Source organism: Chiloscyllium plagiosum, unplaced genomic scaffold (assembly GCF_037043375.1).
Source record: "Chiloscyllium plagiosum isolate Xiang-an unplaced genomic scaffold, Cpla_swu_hap1 HiC_scaffold_4, whole genome shotgun sequence".
Lineage (NCBI taxonomy): Eukaryota > Metazoa > Chordata > Chondrichthyes > Orectolobiformes > Hemiscylliidae > Chiloscyllium > Chiloscyllium plagiosum.
The window spans coordinates 134,303,456-134,329,253 of NW_028270142.1; the positions used below are offsets into that span (position 1 = coordinate 134,303,456).

At 40.5% G+C, this 25,798-nt stretch overlaps 1 protein-coding gene across 2 annotated transcripts in view; it reads right to left on the reverse strand.

Moving 5' to 3' along the window:
- Window positions 1-25,798, reverse strand: part of afg3l2 (AFG3 like matrix AAA peptidase subunit 2) — a 60,626-nt gene that overhangs the window by 6,556 nt on the left and 28,272 nt on the right. For both annotated transcript variants that reach the window (XM_043687726.2, XM_043687727.2), the window contains exons 10-15: window positions 23,490-23,643; window positions 14,874-14,981; window positions 11,765-11,890; window positions 6,952-7,062; window positions 2,322-2,437; window positions 1,137-1,337 (exon numbers count right to left, since the gene is read on the reverse strand). In XM_043687726.2, the coding sequence (XP_043543661.2) occupies window positions 1,137-1,337; window positions 2,322-2,437; window positions 6,952-7,062; window positions 11,765-11,890; window positions 14,874-14,981; window positions 23,490-23,643 (816 nt within the window). The remainder of the gene's footprint in view (window positions 1-1,136; window positions 1,338-2,321; window positions 2,438-6,951; window positions 7,063-11,764; window positions 11,891-14,873; window positions 14,982-23,489; window positions 23,644-25,798) is intronic.

Sequence of the window (25,798 nt, forward strand, 5' to 3'; positions counted from 1 at the left end):
AAGAATCGGTTCTGGGTCCATTGCTGTTCGTCATTTATATCTATCACTTGGATGTGAACATAGGAGGTATGGTTAGTAAGTTTGCAGATGACACCAAAGTTGGTGGTATAGTCAACAGTGAAGAAGGTTATCTAAGAATACAACGACACCTTGATCAGATGGGCCAATGGGTCAAGGAGTGACAGATTGGAGGTTAATTTTGATAAATGGGAGGTGTTGCATTTTAGAACAGGAAACCAAGTAGGACTTACATTGGTAATGGTAAAGCCCTGGGGAGTGTTGGTAACAGAGAGTTTCATTGTTCCTTGAAAGTGGCAGCGTGGGTCGATAGGGTGGTGAAGGCATTTGGCATCCTTGCCTTTATTTGTCAGTGCACCGGGTATAGGAGTTGGGACATTGTGGCTAGACAAGACTGCGTACAATTCTGGTCTCCCCACTTTAGGATGTTGTTAAAACAAAGGGTACAAAAAATGATTTACGAGAACGTTGCCAAGATATACATGGTCAGCATGGACGGGTTAGACTATGGTTTCTGTGCTATGACACTACACGATCAAGACTGGACTGATGTATTTGTATAAAATAACCAGTTACCTCAGCAGTTCAGCTTTTCATTCAGTTAATATATGAAAAGGGGTGAAATTCATGTAAGCAACAGAATAGGACTACGCTAGATGATGTACATTATATGCAGGGAAGTGTGTGAGGGATAGGGGGTCACCATTCAGGAGTTAAAGGCTGACACCTGAAGTCAAAGTGATTCATTTCCTGTCATTCAAAGCAGTTAACATGAGGAATTTAAGGTATCATTCCTCCTTAGTTCCTTTGTACACGCTGTCAAATTTGGAATCTAAATTATATTGCAGTTTGTCCATCCTCCCAGTCTGAGATGGACTGATATAGATTTTAACGATGAGCATATTGTTTAACCAAACACTTGGTTGAAAATTTACAGAAGACAGTCAAATTGAAACAAGAAAAGTTTCAAGATACTCTATATATAAATGTTTATGCATAAATGGGGTTTGCAGTTTATTAGGAATTAACAATGTGCAGAAACACTGTTGCGGAGTAAACTGAAATAGAAAAACTGAAACACACTATATTTTATCAAAGTTGTTGGACTAACAACATACCTGAGCATAGGCACTCTGGGTAACCTTCCTTAAGTCATCTTGTGCCCCTGTAGTTATTCGACCAAAAAAGATTTGTTCAGCAACTCGTCCGCCTAGTGTCATACACATTCGGTCATGAAGTTGTTCTTTACTATATAGATATTGCTCTTTGGGTAAATACTGAGCATAACCAAGTCCTTTCCCACGAGGTATGATGGATACCTAAAAATAAACACAGTAAAAATTTCTCAGTGTATGTTTGTTGCTCCATTCCCTGTAAATCTCTTCCATTGCCTCTTATGATGCCCTTACGATGTGAACGTTTTAATGAAAACGTTTAATGTTGCTCTTTTATCCGTGCTGAACTAAGGCTGTAATGAGAGCAGCAGAAGATTAGACAGAGAGGAACCCAAACTGACATCAGTGAACAGTTTATTGCTAACCAAGCACCAGTGATGGAAAGTAGAATGTTGGGATGGTAAGTGGCCTTGTTGGATTTGTCTTGCGTTTTTGTGTACAATAAATAACTGCTTGTGGCATTCATGAGGCACTATGAGGTAACAGCAGCAGCAGTGCTTGTGGAGTATAAAGTTGCCCTTTGTTTTCAATATGACAATGCATCAGCCAGAATTGGCCTACCAACTAATCAGCACCCTTTCTTCCTGTAAAGTGTTGTGATTGCTTGAAACCTGGTAACCCTGCATTTGTCCTAATGAGACCTCAAAACAAAACTCTTCAGCAACATTTTGCGATTGTCATCAACATGCAAGCCCTGAACTACAGAATATTCTGCAATTGTAAATTTAAATAGATAGGTATCTTAAACTAAGAAATACATTGCAATATATTCTGTTTATCCAGGCATCATGTTAGCAAATCTCTCACTTGCTCGGTTTCTTAAACTAGCAATGCATTTTTTTTCTTTGTCTCCCTCATGCTCTGCTAGCCTCAGTTTTGCCAGTCACTACCAAATGTTTTTTTTCTCTCCGAAATGTGTGCTCAAGAAATTATATCTGTCTCTTGGTGATCATTTGGAAAAGTTCTCCATATATTATTACACAATTTATTGCTCGAATAGGAATATTCACTCAACTGAGTTAGCACTGAATATTTTTAAGGATATTCTGGAACAAGTCTCTCGAGGTGCACAGCAGAAATCTCAAAGAAATTATTTAGCACTGTAATATTTGCTTTAACTTATCTCACCTTCAGCAAAGGGTCAGCATGTTCCAGGAACCATCCAGCAACAGCATGGCCTGCCTCATGATATGCTACCGTTTTTTTCTCATCAGGCTGTAGAATCTGAGTTTTCTTTTCCAGCCCTAAGTTAAAGGTTGAGGAGAAAATGTTACAAAGTACAAACATTCACAAACACAAAATATTCCTTCAGTGAACATTTTAGGTGGAGGAAACATTCATTCCTGAATAAGAATGCATCACTTCTGCAGAACTGCTTCTTTTGCAACAGAATGCTGATGACACAACCAAATCAATGAAATATTTAATGACTTACAATTTACACAAAGTGACTTCAAATCAGGATTAAGTGAGTTTGCCATTCACGTCTGCATGCAACACAAAAAGTAAATAATAGCATTCTTTTGGGTTCCTGCATTACCACTGGGAGGCTCAGCAAGAAGAGTTGTTACCATACACCTCACTATCCCCTGCTTCTACCTGAACCCTTCCTGATGTGGTGGCTCTGCACTATAATCTCAGCCCTTTTCATTATTTTAGCTGTTGCCAAGTGAGAGTTCCAGTGAAGGTCCAAGTTATTTGCCAATATTATGGACAGAAGTCTGCACATTCTCGATTTTTAAAAAATTAAATTTGCTGTTCATCTGAGCTGAAAATAAAGACTCACATTTATAAATCCATGACTACTGAACACTGCAAAGAAGTTTACAATCAATTATGTAATGCTTAAGTGTAGCCTTTTGAACTTTAATAAGTTAGGAAACATGGTAATCAATCTGTACTCGGGATCATCTTAAAAGGATGTGGAGATGTGGCAATAGAGTCACAGAGATGTACAGCATGGAAACAGACCCTTCAGTCCAACCCGTTCATGCCGACCAGATATCCCAACCCAATCTAGTCCCACCTGCCAGCACCCGGCCCATATCTCTCCAAACCCCTCCTATCCATATACCCATCCAAATGCCTCTTAAATGTTGCAATTATACCAGCCTCCACCACTTCCTCTGGCAGCTCATTCCATACACATACCACCCTCTGCGTGAAAAAGTTGCCCCTTAGGTCTATTTTATATCTTTCCCCTCTCACCCAAAACCTATGCCCTCTAGTTCCGGACTCCCCGATCTCAGGGAAAAGACTGCCTATTTACCCTATCCATGCTCCTCAATTTTGTAAACCCCTAAGGCCACTCCTCAGCCTCCAAAGCTCCAGGGAAAACTGTCCCAGCCTGTTCAGCCTCTCCCTATAGCTCCAATCCTCCAACCCTGGCAACATCCTTGTAAATCTTTTCTGAACCCTTTCAAGTTTCACAACATCTTTCCCATAAATAGGAGACCGGAATTGCACACAATATTCAAACAGTGGCCTAACCAATGTCCTGCACAGTCGCAACATGACCTCCCAACTCCTGTACTCAATATTCTGACCAATAAAAGAAAGCGTACCAAATGCCTTCTTCACTATCCTATCTACCTGCAACTCCACTTTCAAGGAGCTATGAACCTGCAGTCCAAGGTCTCTTTGTTCAGCAACACTCCCTAGGACCTTACCATTAAGTGTATAAGTCCTGCTAAGATTTACTTTCCCAAAATGCAGCACCTCACATTTATTTGAATTAAACTCCATCTGCCACTTCTCAGCCCACTGGCCCGTCTAATCAAGATCCTGTTGTAATCTGAGGTAACCTTTTTTGCTGTCCACTACACCTCCAATTTTGGTGTCATCTGCAAACTTACTAACTCTACCTGTTATGCTCACATGCAAATCATTTATATAAATGACAAAAAGTAGAGGATCCAGCACTGACCCTTGTGGCACTCCACTGATCACAGGCCTACAGTCTTAAAAAACCCTCCACCACCACCCTCTGTCTTCTACCTTTGATCCAGTTCTGTATCCAAATGGCTAGTTCTCCCTGCATTCAGTGAGATCTAACCTTGCTAATCAGTCTCCCATGGGGAACCTTGCAATAACCAGATAATATTTTTGAAATACTAATTTAGGGATAAATATTAGCCAGGACAATATATATTGGCCAGAGTATCCTGCTCTCCTTTGAAATATTAAAATGGGATGTTTTATATCTATCCCCCAAGAGGGGACTTCAGCTTATTGGAAAATCTAAAAGATGGCATTTTCAACAAAGTTCCCACATTACAGAAATACTGCATTAGTGTGTCAGCTTTGATTCTGAGCTCAAATCCTGGGGTGGGATTTGAACCCAGAACCTTGTAATTCAGAGGCAAGCACACTCTCAACTGAGCCATAGAGCTTTGGTGGAAGAGTGCAGAAGATTGCTCTGAAATAAGAAACAGTAAACTTAGACAGACTCCATGTGGAATCTCAGAACAAGAAATGGTTCCGAACCCATTCGCTTCCTGGGATCCAAATCTCAGGTTAGGGAGACAATATAGATTCACAGAATCCCTACAATGTGGAAGGAGGCCATTCAGCCCATTGAGTTTACACCAGCCCTCTGAAGAGCATCCCATCCAGACCAAATCCTCTACCATATTCATAACCCCACATTTACCATTGTTAACTCACCTCGCCTACCCTGAATACTATGGACAATTCAAGAAAGGCCAATCCACCTAACCTGCACATCTTTGGACTGATTGACTGTTGGATGACTGTTTTTCAGAATTTCTCCGAGATGCATTCTATCACCATTTCAATTACCAATTCCAGTGACCTCTTGATTGTTGCTTGTTTGAAAGCTCCAATGAAGCTCAATGAAAACTTGAAGAGCTGTACTTCCTCTTTTACTAGACATGCTGTCATCTTTTTAATAACGTCTTTAATAAACTAACTAGTCCTTCCTGTTTCTGGCATTGGGCGCCTTGATGTTTGAGTACTTTGGAAGAGTGGTTGGGATATTGGGCTGAAGACCCGCGGTCACAATGCAATGCTGGCAGACGGTCTGCAGCTTTGGCATCAAGCTCCTCTTCCCTTCACTCATGCTACTGGAACTCAGTTTGCATTTCCAGTTTTGTCCATAAAATTCATCATATTTCATAAATGTCTTTCATTTTTCAGCCTCATATTATGCCTGCCACCTTCCTATTTGTTCCCTGTTTTCTCTTGTAAGTGATTACATTCTCTCCCTTTTATTCTGTTTCTTTTACAATCCCATTATGTATTGTCTTCCAGCAGAGGGAATACACCTGAAAATTAACTAACTTTCCCACTCAAAGATGCTGACTAACTTGAATGCTTATGACATTTTCAATGTTTATTTGATTTCAAGCAGCTTTTATTTTTGCTGCAACAATATAAGAAGCGTACTTCAAACTATGCAATCATACCACAAATGGTCAGAATGACATCTTGAACACCAAGTTCAAAGCAGCATTGACCAGAAGTCATGTAATTTTATGCAAACAGACAACTAACCGTTGGGGATATAATTGCTAAGTTTTCACAGTCTGGAGTTTTCTTTTTTCTGTCAGGCATCACGGGCAAAGCCAGCATTTATTGTCCATCCCTAACTGCCCAGTGGGCATTTAAGAGTTAGTGACATTGCTATAGATCTGGACTCTCATGTAGGCCAGACCAGGTAAGGGTGGTGGTTTCCTTACCTACCACAGGGTGTACTAGATGGATTTTTCACAATTGACAATGGCAGGATTTAAACCAGGGTCCCCAGAACATTACGTGCTCTCTGGATTAGTAGGGTAGTGACAGCACCATTAGGACATTGCCTCTGCTTAAATCTGTTCAGTTTTACAATCTCCAAAGAGACTGGAGGGGTGGAACAAAAACAAGTTCATGCAGGGAGAAATCACGTGGTATCAGCCTGCGGTTTTTAGTGGTCTCCAAGCAGTTAGGGTGTGGGAGAATGCCAGAGTTGAGTGAGAAGAAAACTCCTGAAGTAGAAGGAAGCCCGTGCTACAGGGCTGGTGAAGATAAGTGTTTATGGAACACACGTAAAGCCATAATGAACTGAGTTAGTAGTTTGTTGTAAGGGTCTTGAAGAGAGACATTCATTAAAAAAAAAAAGGATCAAGTGAACTCTCAGCAATTTACCAAAAGGAAATTGATGACTGTCATGCCAACTGTGCAAGTGCGTTAGTGTGAAGAAAGGTGTGACTCTTCAGTGAGGTAGAGTGTTAGAAAGGTTATTGCTGGGATCAAAGAAATTAATCTTTTTGAAAGCTGAAATGATATTGTTCCAATAGTTCTTGTATATTTAATATAGTTTTTTTTTGTGTAATTCTTTTGATATTGTTTTGTTAAAAGTACATTGGCAGCCTTTATGAATATGTTCAGTGCCTGATCGCCATGGGAAACAAAAAATAAAAATAAAACTTATGGTCTATATCAAGCTAACTTTCACTTTGGTGTCTTTCTCTACCATCAACTGGAAACACAACTTATTTTTGACAAGATACGAGGGAGCACACTGGGTGATCATTTCTTTGGATTATTTTCCTTACACAGTTCAGGTAGGTAATTTGTATTATTAGAATGAGAACTTGGCCTATGTTTCAACAAACGTGACCAGTTCTTTGCATAATTTATTGAAATATCATAAGTGCGGGTGCAGATGTTATTTGTGCGTGAATTCATTGTTTCAGCACTGATGCTTTACATGTTGCTGATGATGTATCAATATTTAGATCATGGATAACCTTACCTCCAATTACACGCTCGATGGCCTGTTCAAAGTGATTCTGTACAATGGCTTCAGATAGATGCCTGGCAGCTATTAAAGCAGCTTCATTACATACATTCGCAATGTCAGCTCCTGAAGGAAGTCAAATTAAAAAGCACAGAATCATAACTCACTTCTAGTAAGACATTCCAAAAGTAAAAGTCTTCACTGGCAGAAAACAACATTCATTGGGAAGTAAACCTACATTTTCATCATAACAAGTTCCATCATTGACAGATCCAGTGGAACTACACTCAGTCCTTGTTATCTGCTGATTCATAACCTGCGGATCCATGCATTCGTGAGAACCCATTTTTTTTCCCTCATTAAGGCATCTGGCCTGATTGAGTTGTTCAGATGAGGGTTATTAAGAGTGTTATGAAGATGCGGGTGTACCTTTAAGAGAGTTAAAAGCAACAGAACTACCAGATGCAGCACCAAATGTTCTCAATAAGGTAACAATGTAACACTCAAACGAAAAACTCAATTAGCTCGTTGCCTGGAGACAAAAACAAATTCAAATTTGGCCAATCAATTTAAATTATACCCCGGAAAATATCAAACTCTAATCCAGTTTGAATTGAGTATACTGACAATCTTAAAAGCCAATGATAAAATCCGACGCAGAAGACTGACAGGACCAAAGTCGGAGATCTCACAATTAGATTATATATCGGAGATGAGGAAGAGATTAAATCGAGTAGGTGAGTTAGCTAAACAGCACCTAAAGAAGGCGCAGAGTAGAATGAAGCAGGTGGCAGATAAAAGCTCTGAGACTCAGATGTTTTCCCAAGGGGATAATGTGTTAATACTGTTACCAATGATAGGAAATCCCTTCAAAGCCAGGTTTAGTGGTCCCCATCAAGTTGAGTCAGGTGAACTATCTAGTAAAGATGTCAGATAGGAAAAAGGTATAGAGTATGTCATGTGAACATGTTGAAACCATATTGCACTAGAGAGAAAGAATTGGAGAAACAGGTGTTAGTTACTGTCCCGCAGAGTGAGAAATTAAATCCAGATGATATAGATTTTGAGGTGCCTCAAAATAGATTAAAAAAATGAAGTCGTCCTTGAGGAGTGGGATACATTAGTAAACTGTCTCAGCAGCATAGAATGGATTTGAAAGATTTGTTACTACAGTATAAGGATGTGTAAGAATCAGTTGGGGAGGACTAAGGCTGTTGTACATGAAGTAGACGTAGGGAGTACTGCTCCAATAAAATATCGGCTTAATTCTTTCAAAGCCAGACAGGTCCAGATGGAGGTGGAAGCCATGCTCGAGAAAGACATTATCGAACCAAGCCAGAACGAGTGAAGTTCGCCGATCGTCTTAGTTCCCAAATCAGACAGGACTCAACGATTCTGTGTGGATTATCCCAAGGTCAACACCGTTACAAAATCAGACTCATATCCAATTCCTAGATTGGAGGACTGTATTGAGAAAATCGGACAAGCCAGTTACATCATATTGGGCTTAATGCATGGGTACTGGCAGGTACCTTTATCGGAGACAGCAAAATAAATTTCTGTGTTTGTAACCCTAGATGGGCTATATCTATTTAAAGTGATGCCCTTTGGAATGGAGAACTTGCCCGCCAGATTCCAAAGACTCATGAACAGAGATGGAGCTGGGTTAACAGGCTGTGCAGTCTATTTGGACGATGTAGTGATCTTTAGTAAGTCCTGAAAAGATCACATGGTACAGGTGGCAGAGCTCTTTGAATGACTACGAGAAGCTATACCAGTGATAAACTTAAATAAAACTGAATTCACAAAAGCAGAGGTGTCATTCTTGGGACATAAAATCGGTCATGGAAGGTTGACCCCATGGAACGCAAAGACTAAGGTTATCGAGGAATTTCCATGACCAACCTCAAAGAAAGAGGTGCTTTGATTCTTAGGACTCAACGAACTCTATCGAAAGTTTGTTCTAAACTTCAGCAATTTAGTGGCACTGTTAACTGATTTGCTGAAGAACATCACAATGTTCTGTCCACCGAAACTATGCCAGGAGGCATCTGACCATTTGAAATCAATATTAACCACCAAGCTAGTTTTAGCCATACCAAATGTTTCAAAACCTTTTAAAGTCACCATCAATGCTAGTGACATTGGAGTTGGAGCTGTACTCCTAGAGGAAGATGAGGATGGGACTGAAATGCCAGTTGGTTACGTTTCTAAGATGATCAACATCCACCAGAGGAAATACTCCAGAATTGAAAAGGAATTTTTGAGTTTGGTACTGGCCTTATAGCATTTTAATGTGCATGTGTCAGAGACGGTTGTGTACACGGACCACAATCCGCTTACATTCTTAGAACGTTTCAAAGATAAGAATGAGACTATTTCGTTGGAGTCTTGACATTACAGACTTTTAATTTAAAAATCATACATGTCGTATTGCGGATTTAACTGATTGAATAAAGACAAATCTCATGTAAACTCTATGTTTTTTGTATACCTATGTATACAGGGAGAAGTTAAGGTGAACTTATATGAAAGTTATTGGCATGTTAGGGTCAGGTGTTTAAAAAGGTAGAAAAAAAAGGCGCCATCTTTTCATTATGATGGTTCATTTTTTCTGAAGGGGACAGGTGTTCTGAAGATGTGGTGTACCTCTTAAGAGAGTTAAAGCAGCAGAACTACCAGACACAGCACCATGTATTCTCAATAAGGTAACAATGTAACACTCAGTCACAAAACTCGATTAGCTTATTGCCTGGAGACAAAAACAAACTTGAATTCGGCCGATCAGTTTAAATTATACCCCGAAAAATATCAAACTCCAATCCAGTTTGGATTGAGTATACTGACAATCTTAAGAGCCAATGACACAATCCAATGCCCTGGGGTACAAAACTAGGGAAAAATTGAACAGTTGAGAGGAGAACTGCCAAGTTGTAGCATGTAACAGACTACTTGAAAAAATGTCTGAAAAGTACTTTCTCAATCAGAAACCTGTGATGCAGAAATTCCTAACAAGGAGGAAAGATGACACAGGAAGATCCGAAGACAAGAGCCTACAGCTGCCTGGTTTTGAGATAAGAAGTGTTGCTTTGTAAATCTTAATTGGGAGTTTTATTGGACTAGTATTATAGAAGGGAAGGTAACTGATAGGTTAGAATGAGGAATGGTAAATAGTTGTTAGTTAATTTTACTCTGTTATACTTTAAGAAATAAAGTTGTTAATTTTTACTTTACATAGTTCTTGGCCACTCAAATCTTGACAGATTACTACACGGGATAAATCTTTTCTGTGAGACTGGTTTAAATAAAGCAGGAGAGTTTATTCCATGTCGTAACAAGAGTGGTATCCACGTTTTTTGTTTTCTGCAGAAAGTTTGTGCTCCTATTCCCCACGGACAACGAGGATTTGATGTACTGCCTCTGATGTGGAATCTACAAGGGGGTATAATCCTAAAATTAAAACTGGAATCACCTTTGCAGATAATGGAATAATGGAAGTCTGAACATCTCTACCCTAAGAAGCTGGCTCAATTGAAACATCCAAGATGGAGACACAGCCCCAGGAATAATAACCTGCCTCATTACTTCCCCAATTGCCACAGCATTGACATGGCTAGTCCAGTTAATTTTTGCTCAATTCCTAAGATGTTGATGTTTTGGGGTTTAACAATGGTAACACCATTCACTGTCAAGGGGTTAGATTCTCCATTGTTGGAGATGATCATTGCTGAGCACGTGTCACTTATCTTCCCACGCATGAATGCTGTCCAGGTCTTGTAACAGGCAACCAAGAGTTGGTTCATTATCTGAGAAATTGCAATAGAACTAAACACAGTTGGATTATCTGCATTTATGATGGAGGATAGTATTTAATGAAGTAACTGAGGGTAGAAGGGGTTAGAATAGTACCATGAGGAATACTGTATGATGTCCTGCAGCTAAGATTATTGATTTCCAACAATTGCTAATATCTCCTTTAGGACGGGTATGATTCCAGTTATTTGGGGGACATTGTTCCTTAGATGCCCACAGACTCCAGTTTAACCAGTGACTATGGGCCGTAAATGTTCCCATCTACTGTCATTTTCAAGCAGATCCATGGCACTCCTGTCCATCATCTATAAGGCCCAAGTCAGGAGTGCGATGGAATACCCCCCATTTGCCTGGATGAATGTAGCTCCAACCACATTCAAGAAGCTTGACATCATTCAGGAAAAGCAAACCACTTGATTAACACCATATCCACATATAATCACTCCCTCCACCATGACCTCATGTATCTAGAAGAACAAGGGCAGCATATACAAGGGAACATCACCACCTGCAAGTTGCTCTCCAAACAAATCAGCATCCTGACTTGGAAATATTCCTTTGCTTCTGGGTCAAAATCATGGAACTTCCTTTGCAGATGGCGCAAAGATAGTTGGCAATACATGTGGTGTTGAGGATGCAAGGATTTTCTCGAAGGACTTGAACAGGCTAGGAGATGGTATTCCATTTGCCATTTTTGTGCCCAATGTGGGAAAGACTATGCACTTTGGCAAGAAGAATAGAGAGTAGACTATTTTCTAAACAGGGAAAGGCTTTAGAAATCTGAAACACAAAGGGACTTGGGAATGCTAGTTCACGATTCTCTTAAGGTTGAGTCGGCAGTGAGGAAGACCAAGTAGAAAAAAGTAGTCTTATGATTTTTTGGAGAAGATATATAAATTTAATTGTAAGATTGATAAATGAGCTTCAGAAAATTAATGGGTGCAACTATAATTGCTGCAATTTTGATAGGAGGGAATTGTTTCTGCATTACCTATTGACAAAAATTAACACTTACCTGTAAATCCAGGAGTCAACGCTGCTAATTTTCTTGCCAAATTCTCCCCTTTGATAGAAGTTGCTAATTTTAAAGGTTTGAGGTGAACTTTAAAAATCGAAGCCCTTCCTTTAATATCAGGTGGTCCTTTATAAAGACAGAAGTAAGAGGGAAAAATTAGTACGGAGGGCTTTAAGTAAAAGGATGTATCAACACAATCTACTCATTGTCTGCTTCAATAATTTTCTAGAAGTATGATGTCATTTAGAAATTCACAAGAGCAGGTCTGATTAACAGGTCTCCCACTTTTCCCTGCCCAGGCTGAGAAACTCAATTTAACACACATCCTTTTCCAGGTGAGAATGAAAAAGCAGCATATGCAAGGTACATTTCGTTCTATTCTATCCACTAAAATGCTTGATTAAAAAAAAAGATAGAATATAAAATATGCAAGGGCACAGACTTAGCCTCCAGATTGGAATTAATACAAACTGTGTCAGTTTGCCCAGCTTAAGCCAAACCATGACCACAATATTGAACAGAGGGTTTCTCTTTGGATTTCCCTGAAATTGCAGGTTTCACATAGTTTATAACAACCACCTGGGACCAATCTATATTTAATTCATTTTTAAAATTTTGGGGCTGCACTGCTGCCTCACAGTGCCAGGGACCTGGGTTCAATTCTGGTCTCAGGCACTATCTGTGTGGAGTTTGCACATTCTCCCCGTGTCTGCGTGGGTTTCCTCCCACAGTCCAAAGATGTGCAGGTGAGGGTGAACTGGCCATGCTAAATTGCCCATAGTGTTTAGGGATATGTAGGTTAGTTAGGGGTAAATGTAAGGGGATGGGTCTGAGTGGGTTACTTTTCAGAGGGTCGGTGTGGACTTGTTGGGCCGAAGGGCCTGTATGGATTCGTAAACAAAAAAAATCCAATTTTCACACTCATTTAGAGCCTCCCAATTCTTTCCCGAGTACAGTTTTGTAAGCAGGACAAATTTGCAAGCACTCTACCTTAAGATTAGATTAGATTACTTAGAGTGTGGAAATAGGCCCTTCGGCCCAACAAGTCCACACCGACCCTCCGAAGAGCAATCCACCTAGACCCATTCCCCTACATTTACCCCTTCACCTAACACTACAGGCAATTTAGCATGGTCAATTCACCTAACCTGCTCACTTTTGGACTGTGGGAGGAAACCGCAGCATCCGGACGAAACCCAAGCAGACATGGGGAGAATGTGCAAACTCCACGCAGACAGTTGCGTGAGGTGGCAATTGAACTCGGGTCTCTGGCACTGTGAGGCAGCAGTGCTAACCGCTGTGCCACCGTGCTGCCCAAATGATTGCATTTTCCAATAGAGTGAGGAAAGGTGAGCCACTCAGTGCCATTCACCAACTGCGATCTTAGCCTCACCCGACTGGAGTCTGCGATGCATGGGTCTATCTACAGCATATGGGCTGCAGCGGTTCATGGAGGCAGCACACCACTACCTTCTTAAGGGCAACTAGGAACAGGTAATAAATACTGGCACCCATGAGTGAATTTTAAAAAACGCAACTCCCATGTGCGTGCCTAAGTTGATCATTAGTTGCTGAGCTGGATCAGAAAACCAAGCTAATCTGAAATACTGGACACAAAGCATCAAGATGAATTTTGGGTTGGGAGCCTGAATGCAAGAATAGTGGGTCTTCCAGTTGTTCTTTCCATAAGGTAATAATTTAAAAGTTTGCCTCCATACTGCCTGACAGCATGGAGGGTGGTCGGGATGACAAAACGGTTTTGTCAGAGGAATGATTTCTACTCTAAGAATGGTATGTTGCACAGAAGTTCACAAGTTGGTAGATTTTTGTTTAGGCTACAGCACTGACGGGAATGGAGATGTTATCCCAGTGGCTACTCCTTCCATCTCTTACTGTAACCTAAAGTCTAGCTGCAAGACAAGCTGTCCTTTGGACTGGACAAAGAGAATAGCATCTCGAACCCAGCACATAGCTTTCCATGAATTATTTTGTAAACATTAAACCAAATGTGCACATTTCAAATTTCAATATTTGTTTTGTTTATGCCATAAAGTTAGGTAGAAAGCTAAGCTGTGAGGGCACAGAAAGGCTGTAAAGAAATTCTGACAAATTAATCAAGTGGGCAATGAGATAGTAAATGGAGTAGAATGTGAGAAGTTAGGGGTTAGTAACTTTCAACATAATAGAAAAACAGAGCATTTCTTAAAAAAGTATGAAACTTCTAAATGTTGGTGTTCAGAGAAACAGGAGTGCGCTCATGCTAGGAGCACAGAAATGAAACATGTAGGTACAGGAAACATTTGGAAAAACAAATGGCCTGTTGGCCTTCATGGAGCATTAGAAAATAAAGACGCCTCGCTACAATTCCACTGGGCTTTGTGAAATTTTGGTCTCAATATTTAATGATGGGCTATACAGGTTTTGATTGTTATGGAAAAGATTCACTAGATTGGTTCCTGGGATGAGAAGATTTTCTTTTAACCAGAGGTTATCTAACTGAAACTTGCAAAATTCTGAAAGACAAAGGCAAAAACTGTGGATGCCGGAAACCTGAAGCAAACACAAAGAATGCTGGCAAAATTCAGCAGGTCTGGGAGCATCTGTGAAAACAGAAACCATTAATATTTCAAGTCTAAAATGACTCTTCTTCAGAACAGTTTCTCTATCCATAGATGCTGCCAAACCTTGAGTTTCTCCAGCATTTTGTGTAATATTCTGTTCTGTTGGCTAGGGAATCTAAAATGTGGGCACACAGAATCAGAATAAGGAGATGATCATTAGGTCTGAGATAAGAAGAAATTTCTTCATATAAAAGGTTGCAAATCTTTGAAATTTTTTTATCCAGAGAGGTGTAGATTCAAGGCTGGGATTGGTAGATTTTTGATTTCTCAGGGATCATGGGATATGGGGAGTGGGCAGGAAAACAAAATGGAAGTTCAAGATCAGACATGATTGTGTGGAATGACTGAGTAGGCTTGAGAAAGCACATGGTCTGCTCCTATCTCATGTCCTTGTGCTTTACACTCTCACGTGCTTTTGCACAAGATACATTCTACTGGTGTCAGCTTGCCTCAGAATAAATAAAGCAAATAGCATGGGTCAGACCTACCAATGAAAATTTGTCTGTCAAATCGACCGGGCCTCATCAGTGCAGGGTCCAGGATATCTGGGCGGTTCGTGCCGGCCAAAACCACCACATTGGTTGCTGTGTTGAATCCTGCCAAACAAAAAAACAGTAACACTCTCAATAAAGCTCTTGTTAATATGACATACAAACCCTAGCTTTAGATTCTCCTGAGAAGTATCATCATTTCAACTCTATATGTTTCAATCAGCACCTCATATCCTTTTGATTCAACTCACTCCATCTGATACCAGATAGGATTGTATGCACTGGATAACAAAGATATTTGGCCCCCGACAATATTTCAGCAACAGTACAGAGAACTTGTGCTTCAGAACTTGCCATACCCCTAGCTTAGCTGTTCCAGTACAGATACAACACTAGGATTTAAGTGACAATGTGGAAAATTGCCCAAGTATATTCTGTACACAAAAAGCAGAACAGATCCAACATGGTGTGATATAGGAAAATCAGTCTTTTTGCGATCAATGCTAAAGAATCATAGCATTCCTACAGTGTGGAAGCAGGCCACTTGCGCTATCGAGTCCTCACCGTAGAGCATTCCACCCAGATCCACAACACTCCCACCATGGCTGGTCCGCAGATCCCTGGGCACTGTGGGCAATTTAGCACGACCAATTCACCTAACCTGCACCTTGGGAATGTGGGAGGAAACCAATGCAAACATGAAGAGAATGTGCAAACACTATACAGTTACCCAAAGGTGGAAGTGAACCCAGATCTCTGACGCTGTGAAGCAACAGTATTAACTACTGAGTCATGGTGCCGAAATGGAAACTTGTCATCAATCATGCTATCAAAGAACAAAGAAAATAACAGCTCAGGAACAGGCCCTTTGGCACAGCAAGCCTGTGCCAATCTAGACCCTTTATCTAAACCTGTCACCTATTTTCTAAAGATCTGTATCTCTCTGCTCCCTACCCACTTATTAACCTATCTAGATACATCTTAAATGACACTATCGTGCCCGCCTCCACCAACTCTTCACATTCCAGGCACCCATCACCCTCTGCGAAAAGAACTTCCCATGCATATTTCCCTTAAACCTTTCCCTTCTCACCTTGAACTCCTGACCCCTAGTAATTGAGTCCCCCACTCTGGAAAAAAAAACTTCTTGCTATCCACCCTGTCTATACCTCTCATGATTTTGTAGACTTCAATTAGATCCCCCTCAGCCTCCGTCTTTCTAATGAGAATAATCCTAATCTACTCAACCTCTCATCACAGCTAGCACCCTTCATAAAAAACAACAGCCTGGTTAACATCCTCTGCACTCTCCAAAGCATCCACATCCTTCTGGTAAATGTGGTGACAACTGTACTCAGTAATCCAAATGTGGCTAAACCAAAATCCTATACAAGTGTGACACGACCTGCCAACTCTTGTACTCAATACCCTATCCGATGAAGGAAAGCATATCGTATACCTTCTTGACCACTTTACTGACCTGTGTTGCCACCTTCAGGGAACAATGAACCTGAACACCTAGATCTCTCTGTACATCAATTTTCCCCAGGGCTTTTCCATTTACTGTATACTTTGCTCTAGAATTGGATCTTCCGAAATGCATCACCTTCCATTTACCTGGATTGAACTCCATGTGCCATTTCTCTACCCCACTCTCCAATCTATGCATATTCTGCTGCATTCTCTGACAGTGCTCTTCACTATCTGCTCTTCCACCAATCTTAGTGACATCTGCTAACTTGCTAAACAGATTACTTATACTCTCCACCAGATCATTTATGTACATTACAAACAACAGTTGTCCTAGCATGGATCCCTGTGGAATACTACTGGTCATAGTTCTCCATTTTGAGAAACTTCCTTCCACTACTACACTACCTGGTCTCCTGTTGCCCAGTCATTTCTCTATCCATCTAGCTAGTACACCCTAAACCCCATGCAACTTCACTTTCTCCATCAACATCGCAAGGAGGAACCTTATCAAACGCCCTACTAAAGTCCATGTATATGACATTTATGGCCCTTCCCTCAATCAACTTTGTCACTTCCTCAAAGAATTCTATTAAGTTGCTAAGACATAACCATCCCTGCACAAAACCTACTGCCTATCACTAGTACACTCATTTTCTTCCAAATATAAATAGATCCTATCCCTCGGTATCTTCTCCAGCTGCTTCCCTACCACTGACATCAGATTCACTGGTTTATAATTACCTGGATTATCTCTGCTAGCCTTCTTAAACAAGGGGAAAAACTCTAGCAATTCTCCAGTCCTCAGACCTCACCCATGTTCAAGAATGCTGCAAAGATATCTTTTACGGTCCCAACTATTTCCTCTCTCGCTTCCTCAATTTAGCACTCTTCCTTTAGAACCACTCATCTTTGTCCATAAGTATTCTAAAATTTATGGAATTATGATCACTATTCCCAAAGTAATCCCCGCCTGAAACTTCAACCACCTGGCTGGGCTCACTCCCCAACACCAGATCCAGTATGGCCCCTTCCCAAATTGGTAAGCAGTACCCGCTCAATAATAATCTACTTACTGGCGCTCAGTTTGGCTTTTGTCAACTTCTGACCTCATTACAGCCTTGATTCAAACATGGACAAAGAAGCTGAATTCCAGCAGTGAGCAGGCAGTGACTGCTCTTGATATCGAGGCTGTATTTGGCATCATGAAGCTCGAGCAAAACTGGAATCAATGAGGATCGAGGGAAAACTTTCTGCTGTTTGGATTCATAGCTGGTACAAAGGAAGTTGGTGGCGGCTGTGGAGATCAGTCACCTCAGTTCCAGGACATCTCTGCAGGAGTTTCTCAGGGTATTTTGCTATGCCCAACCATCTTCATCTGCTTAGACAATGCACTCTACGCCATTATAAGGTCAGAAATGGGGATGTTCACTGATGACTGCACAGTATTCAAGACTGCTGCAGTCCATGTACAAATGTAGCTTGACTTGGACAAGACCCAGGTTTGGACTGAAAAATGGCAACACAAATGTCAAGTAATGATCAACTCCAATAAGACACGATCTATCAATTGCATTCAGTGGTTTTACCTTCAGTCAAATCTCCATCAACATCTTGGGGGTTATCATTTATCAGAAATGAAACTGGACTAGCCATAGAAATACGTAGCTACAAGATGTGGGATTCCTACAGCGAGTAATTCCCTTCCTGACATCCCAAAGCATTTCCACCATCTACAAATCAGGAGTGTGATAGATGGATTCAGCTTCAAGGGTACTGAAGAAACTTGACACCATCCAGCATTTGAGCAGGCTGCTTGATCAGCACTACATCCACTCCCCCACCACCACAACTCAATGGCAGCAGCATGTGCCATCTACAAGATGCACTACAGAGTTTCACCCAAGGCTCCTCAGACAGCACTCTATAAACCCACAACCACTACCATCTACAAAGACAAGGGTAACAAATGCTTGGGAACACCATCACCTGCAAGTTCCCCTCCATCACCATCCTGACTTGGAAATACATTGTGCTGTTGTGTTAAAATCCTGGAATTCCCTTCCTAACAGCATTGTGGGTCTAAGTACAACACAGTTTAGTTTAGATTAGATTCCCTACGGTATGGAAACAGGCTGTTCGGCCCAACCAATCCACACCAACCCTCTGAAGAGTAACCCACCCAGAACCATTTCCCTCTGACTAATGCACCTAACACTATGGGCAATTTAGCAATGCCCATTCACCTGACCTGCATATCTTTGGACTTTGGGAGGGAACCGGAGCACCCGGAGGAAACCCACACAGACACAGGGAGAATGTGCAAACTCCACACAGACAACTGCCCGAGGCTGGAATCGAACCGGGTCTCTGGTGCTGTGAGGCTCATGAACTGCACCGATTCAAGAAGGCAGCACACATCCACTTTTTCAATGGCAAGTAGGGATGAGTTAAAAAACACTGGTCCAGTCATTTTGCCCACATCCCATGAGTACATTAAATAAAATGAACATGACCATTTATATCTGCTGTCTGCTTCCTGTTAGCTAGCCATAAAAATATGCACACAAATGTGTTACTCACATATCATGAGTTTTTCTTTTCAAAACCTTGCAGAACAATAACATCTGTGTGCGTCAAGGTCAGCAGTGTTTCTTTTCCTGTGCTCTAACAGGAACATACAGCTGAACACAACAGGAAAGCAGGAAAACACGAACTAATTTCTGTTACTCTGCCTGTTTTGAGTTTCATTTCCATATTTATTTCATACCTCTTGATGAGTAAGTGGAGGGTTGATATGATTATCATAACTAACACAAGCTGAGCAACTTCCTTTGATTCTTGAATATCAAGTTAGTTTTTTCTTCAAAATTTACAGCTCTTTCAAAAAAAGTGTAATAATAAAATATTTACCTAAATCTTGCTGCAACTGCCTTTTCTCACCTATACTTCACAAAATTTCAGACTGGAGTGGATCAGTGGGACTGAATGCTTTGATGTGTACTAGACTGCATTTTGCATTAGCATGCTCCGAAAGTCATAGTTGACAGACTGTGCTACTCTGCTATGCAGGGTTAACTAAAGGAGCACCCTCAGAGACTCAGAATGTTGTAGGAATTAGGACAATGAAACTTCAATCAGCCTACACAACCAAGAATCTCAACATCAAAGATACTGGTAACTTCCCCTGCAAAGGCCACAACATTCAACTATCAGCTCTTCTCTAACAATTTGTATATAGAATCATATAGATGTATAGCACAGAAACAGACCCTTTGGTCCAACTCATCCATGCTGACCAGATATCCTAGATAAATCTAGTCTCATTTGCCTGCATTTGGTCCACATCCCTCTAAATCCTTCCTATCATATACCCATTCAAATGCCTTTTAAATGTTGTAATTGTACCAGCCTCCACCACGCGCTCTGGTAGCTCATTCCATATGCTCATCACCCTCTGCATGAAAAAGATGTCAGAGGTCCCTTTTAAATCTTTCTGCTCTCACTTTAAAGTTTTTGACTCACCCAACCTAGGGAAAAGACCTAGACTATTCAGCCTATCCAAAATGCGGCGGCATGGTGGCTCAGTGGTTAGCACTGATGCCTCAGTGCCAGGGACCCGGGGTGAATTCCCACCTCCAGGTGACTGTCTGTGTGGAATTTGCACATTCTCCCCACGTCTGGTCTGGTTTCCTCCCACAATCACAAAGAAAGTGCAGGTCAGGTGAATTGGCCATGCTAAATTGCCCAAAGTATTAGGTGCATTAGTCAAGGGTAAATGTAAATGAATGGGTCTGGGTGGGTTACTCTTTGGAGGGTCAGTGTGGACTTGTTGGTCCGAAGGGCTTTTATCCATATTGTAGGGAATCTAATCTAAAAATATGATCCACACATTAGTGGGTGTGAAAAACTTTTACCTTTTTGGACTTGCCTCTTATTTCTAATGTGTGAACATGTATGCTGCTTTAGTTCTTCGCATATTTAGTAACTAATTAATTCACACTTTTTCATAATTCAAGAAAGCCTGACCTAATTGGTTTCTTTATAATAAAAGTTCAATTGGGTCAGAGAGAAAGGTACTCACAAAATAAGATATCATTTATAGAAACAGATAGGAATAGAAATAGGCCATTCAACCCTTCAAGCCTGTTCCACCATTCAACAGGATCATGGCTAATCGTCTATCTCAACACCATGTAAATGTGAATAAATCTCAGTCTTAAATGCTTTACCTATATTCTGAGACTGTGATCCCTGGCTCTAGATTCGCCAACTGTGGGGAAACATCCTCCTTGGATCTGGTTTGCCTAGCCCTGCTAAAATTTCATTCTTTCTCATCGCTCTAAATTCAAGGAAATACAGGTTCACTCAAACCCATCTCTCCTCACACAAGTCTTGCAATCCTTGATATCAGCTTAGCAATCCTTCACTGCACTTCCTCTATGGTAAGAGCACCCTTTCTTAGGAAGAGAGACCAATTATAGATTAACCATGTTGCAATGAACCAAAGGAATTGATGAATAAAATAGTACAGCCAGTTCATTCCTCCCCACATAGGAACTTAACAGTTGCAGGTTTCCTATTTGGAGGAACCTTGTCAAAGTACAATTACATTTTTTGTAAGCATAACTGCAATTTTTCGCATTCAATTTGGAAGTAGCTCCGAAATGAGAAAGCCATTAAGAATGCTAAAACAGGGAAGTAAGATGAGGCTGTAGTTGCAAAACAATGCAGGCCCATTGCCCCAGCAGGAAGTAATATGACAATTGCTTTTGCAGTTCCCAATTTTTAGCATAGCAAGAAGCAGAAACCTTGCAGAGGTACAGCAGCTTTGACTGGAAGGAAGAGAGAATCAAAACTTCTCATGGAGGTGTTCATAAATTCACATGAATTTTATTTTGCATCTGCAGCCACAGTAGGCAGGAAATCAGTGCTGATCATTCTTGTGCATCATCTCGTGGCTAAACAAAGAAGTGCAGTCAGAGGTTCAGCGGGGGAGGTACTGCTGCACAGAAACATGTGAAATGTAAGGAGGCTGGAAGAACACAGCAAGCCAGGCAGCATCAGGAGGTGGAGTCTAATGGAAGGGAGGTAGCAAGGTGAAAACCAAATGTCACAAGAATAAATACTCCACTGGAGAAATACCCTATCCTGAGCAAGAATCATTTATTCAAATTAATGCAGTAGAGAAAAATACCCATCATTCCCCAGTTTGGCTATGCACCGTCAAGTTGATGTAGATATGAATAGCACTTTGAAAATCTGAGAGAAAATACTTAGGTACAGTTTTAAAATGTTCCTATATGTACCATGCATGATGCTGAAATTGAAATATTTATAATAGATTTTCACGAACCATCTGTACTAACATGGCCTTTGCAGCCATCAGTTTGTACTGCAGTTTTAAAATGCATAAATGCCTAAGTGATGACATAGTGTTTCCTTCCATAATGATTCATGTAAAGTGGCCAATACAAATATAAGATAATTATTTGTAATACAGATAGTGACTGCAGCTAACCTGCTTAGTTATTAGAACAGCATAGACTGGAGTTGTGCACCAGTACTGTGCAGGATCCCAGCACAGCTGACTCTACAGGAACTGACCAGGAAATTGAAATCTGTTGAAAAACTTCAATGCATCTGGAATTAACTGAAAAAGTACCTTAAAATGTGGGGCATTTCAACTCTTAAGATTAATAGTCACCTAGATAAAGTTACAGGATTAAAAACTGACTAACTCCTGGGTAACTATGAATTGACCCCCAACTCACCATTGACAATGCCAACCCAATGCACAAAAAAACCCTTGTACATCTCTTTCGACTCCTAACTCATGCTCCCAGATATAAAAGCAGCCAGGGCACTCCCACCCCGCCCCCACCAACCTCCCCCTACCCCAGGCCTGACACCACAGATCCTGCCAAACAAAACATTCTGCCACACCACATGCGCTCAACTTATCTGGCACCCTAGGCAGAAATGGGTACTGCAATGCTGGAGATTAGAGTCAAGATTAGAGTGATGCTGGAAAAGCACAGGATCAGACAGCTTCTGAGGCAACATTCCCGATTTGGAGCTTTTGCCGAAACATCGATTTTCCTGCTCCTCGGATGCTGCCTGACCTGCTGTGCTTTTCCAGCACCACTCTAATCTTATCTTGGACCCTAACCACCCCATTTTCAACCTGCCACCCTAACCCTCCCCTGCCGTACCCACTTGACACCCTATGCCCTCACGTAACTCACTCTTGCTTTTCCACAGTCACTGCCAGCGTGCTTCTGGGACCTTTCAACTCCTGAACTGTGCCGCTTTGGTTGTAAAAATGACAGTGCCTTGGCCTGTAACTCTATTCTTGCACTAAACGGCTTTTTCTCTTGCATTTCTCATTCAAAACTGACTCTACTGCTTGGCCAGAAAAATCACAGGTGAAGTAATGGGTAATTTTAAAAGGGTTACTGTTGGTTGAATCTATTCAGATGGTGATCACAATACTGAGCCAACGCAAATCTCATCCTCAACACAGACATCAACAGAAGCCCTGCACTAAGTCCTCCTAGATGGTGGTATAGTGGTAATGCCACTGGAATAGTAATATAGAGATCCATGTTGATGACATTTGAATTAAATTTAATAAAACCTGAAATTGAAAGTCAGCCTGAGAAATACTGACCATGAAACTATCAATCTTCATAAAAATGTTCTGCCATTCTTAGCTGGTCTGGTCTCCATGTGGCTGCTGACTCTCAGCAATGTGGCTGACTCCTAACTGCCTCCAAAATGTCCTTACTTTCAGATCAATGAGAACAGCCATCAATTTCTGGTCTTATTAGTGAAACTCACATCTCAGCAAAGAATAAAAGAATCTTTGAAGGACTTAAACATGATGAGGAGTATGGAGCAAGGGAAAATGTGGTTAGGGTCAGGTCAGTTCAGTTCAGCTTTGTGAGAAGGGAAATTATCCGTCCAAAATGCACAAATGTCAGCTCAGATAAGCAACCAAGAATACATGTTTTTGCATTAAAATGGCATTTAATAGGTGTTAAATTTTACAATTGATGCACTACATATATGTATTAAAAAGCATACAGAGAGCATCATATTCCAAAGACAGATCTAGTTATACCAGTAAATTGTACTCACCATCCATTTCTACCAATAACTGATTTAGTGTGTTCTCCTGCTCGCTCTGCCCTCCAAAATTACCTCGACCTCTTTTCCTTCCAACTGCATCAATCTCATCGATGAAGAGGATACAAGGAGCATTTTTTCGAGCCATTACAAACAGGTCTCGCACCTAGAAGTGTGACACCTTACTCAGGATGTTTATGTACATGGTATAAATTTACTGAAACTACTTTTATTCTTTACAAGTCAGTCTAAAGTAAAAAGTAAGGAAAAGGTAAGGAGGAAGAAAGATTTTTATTTCTATAGTATTTTTCATGACTTTAGGTCATCTCAAAGTGCTTTACAGCCAATCAAGTACATGTGGAAGGATGGTCCTTGTAGTTTTTTAAAAGTTCATTCAGCAGATATTGGCATCACTGGTAGGTTAGCACAACTTAACAGCCCTTGAGAAAGCAGTGGTGAACTGCTTTGCCATCTTTGGGATGTAGGGACACAATGCTATTAGGAGAAAGTGCCAAAATTTGATCCAGCAACACTGAAAACTGAAGATAATTCGAACCAAGTTTATGCCATGTGTCCTCATAATTTAGCCCTGTCAGTGCCTATAATCGATCTGGTGAGTTTGAGCCTTATTCTCTAAAAAGTCAATATGTCCTTCCTGAGTAGGAGAGCCAAACAGGTCATGCACCTGCCTGGTGTGTTTTCAGCAGTGGGGAGACATGTGAAGTAATGTGGGGATCCAGTCCACCATCTTCCCCCTTAGCCCCATGCTCACACTATGGCAAATAGGTGGTCCACTCACTGTATGCAAATAAATAATTCAAGGTCAGTTGAGCTTGTTTCCTCACATTGAATGCTGTGCCACAGGTTTGCTCACTTAATTACTCTGTCCCTTAATAATTTCATGTTCTCATCTACTTATTGTGCTTCCCAAATTTTGCTGTAGCCTTCTCTCTTTCATACTTGGTTAATTCCGAGTGCAAGAGAAGTTGTTTGGCAATAATTAAGACTTTGCAGTCCATTATTACAAAGGATATGTAGACAGCAATGGACATGTTGTCCACTTGAGAAACAATTCCAAGTCAGGATGGTATATGGCTTGGAGGGGAACTTGTGGTGGTGGTGTTCTTATGTATTTGCAGACTTGTCTTTCTAGATGGTATAAATTGGCATCTGTAACAGCTCAACACTACCTGAGTACAGGAGTTCTCACGAAACGCTTATGCTCAAATCTCTGGACAAGAATCTCTGATAGAGTCTGGAGACACAATTACTCATTTGAAGAATTGATACTCTTGTATATTTTGTATTTTTTAAAGAGTGAAAAAGAAACAAAGGAAAAAATGAATTGCTTTTTAAAAATAAAGGTTCTATAAAATCTCTAGGATGAGACTATGCACTTGGTTAATTGAGTGCCAGAGAAGTTGTTTGACAGTAATTAAGACTTTGCAGCCCATCATTACAAAAGAAACTTAAGACAGAAATGGACAAATTATATTCTTGCGTAGATTTAATCTGCACCTATCTTGCAGGTACACCATTCTGATACATTCAAAAGAGCAGCCAGACGATGAGACATTCTATTTGATCAGTTTATTGAGCTCTCTCATATTTTGGAAAACAATTTATGAGTTCGTGTGTTTAACTGTATACAACTGTGTACTTATGATCTATTTTAGATACAGGCTGATCTTTAAGTAAGTAATGGTCAGATTTTTTTTACTGTAAATTCTGACTCTCTTTAAGAAAGCATTTTGCATTATGAGATGAGCGCAGTTGGGCATGCATTACTTTTATAATGGAATTTCCTGCAAAAGCTAATTAAACAGCAATTTTCAATGGAACTTGCATTGCTTATACCAAGATTGGATGCACAGAAGCATTCAGTCTGAAAATGTTCAGGAGATCATTTGATACATATTATGATGCAAATTCAGAATGTAAACAATAGAGTATAACAACATTAATATCAAAACTGTTCAAAACCAATGTTCAGATAAGGTCTGACTGACTAAAAAGTTGTCAATCTATTGAGTGACAATGGAACCTAAATCACTTTTTTTTAAAATTTCAAATACATAGCAAAATCAGAAGGTCAGACAGAAAATGGAGTAAGTATAGAATCGATTACTTCAGTGTACATTGACATGTTTCTTTTAATCAGATTAAAGTCAACAAAAAGATCTTAGAGGCCATCTGACAATGACCTAACCTGAATTTGGAAAAGTAGATTAGAAGCATGACAACTAATGCTTGATCAGAATTTCTTTTATGTAAAGTGTTGACAACTGATTTTCTGCTAGGGATAGATAAAATACATAGGG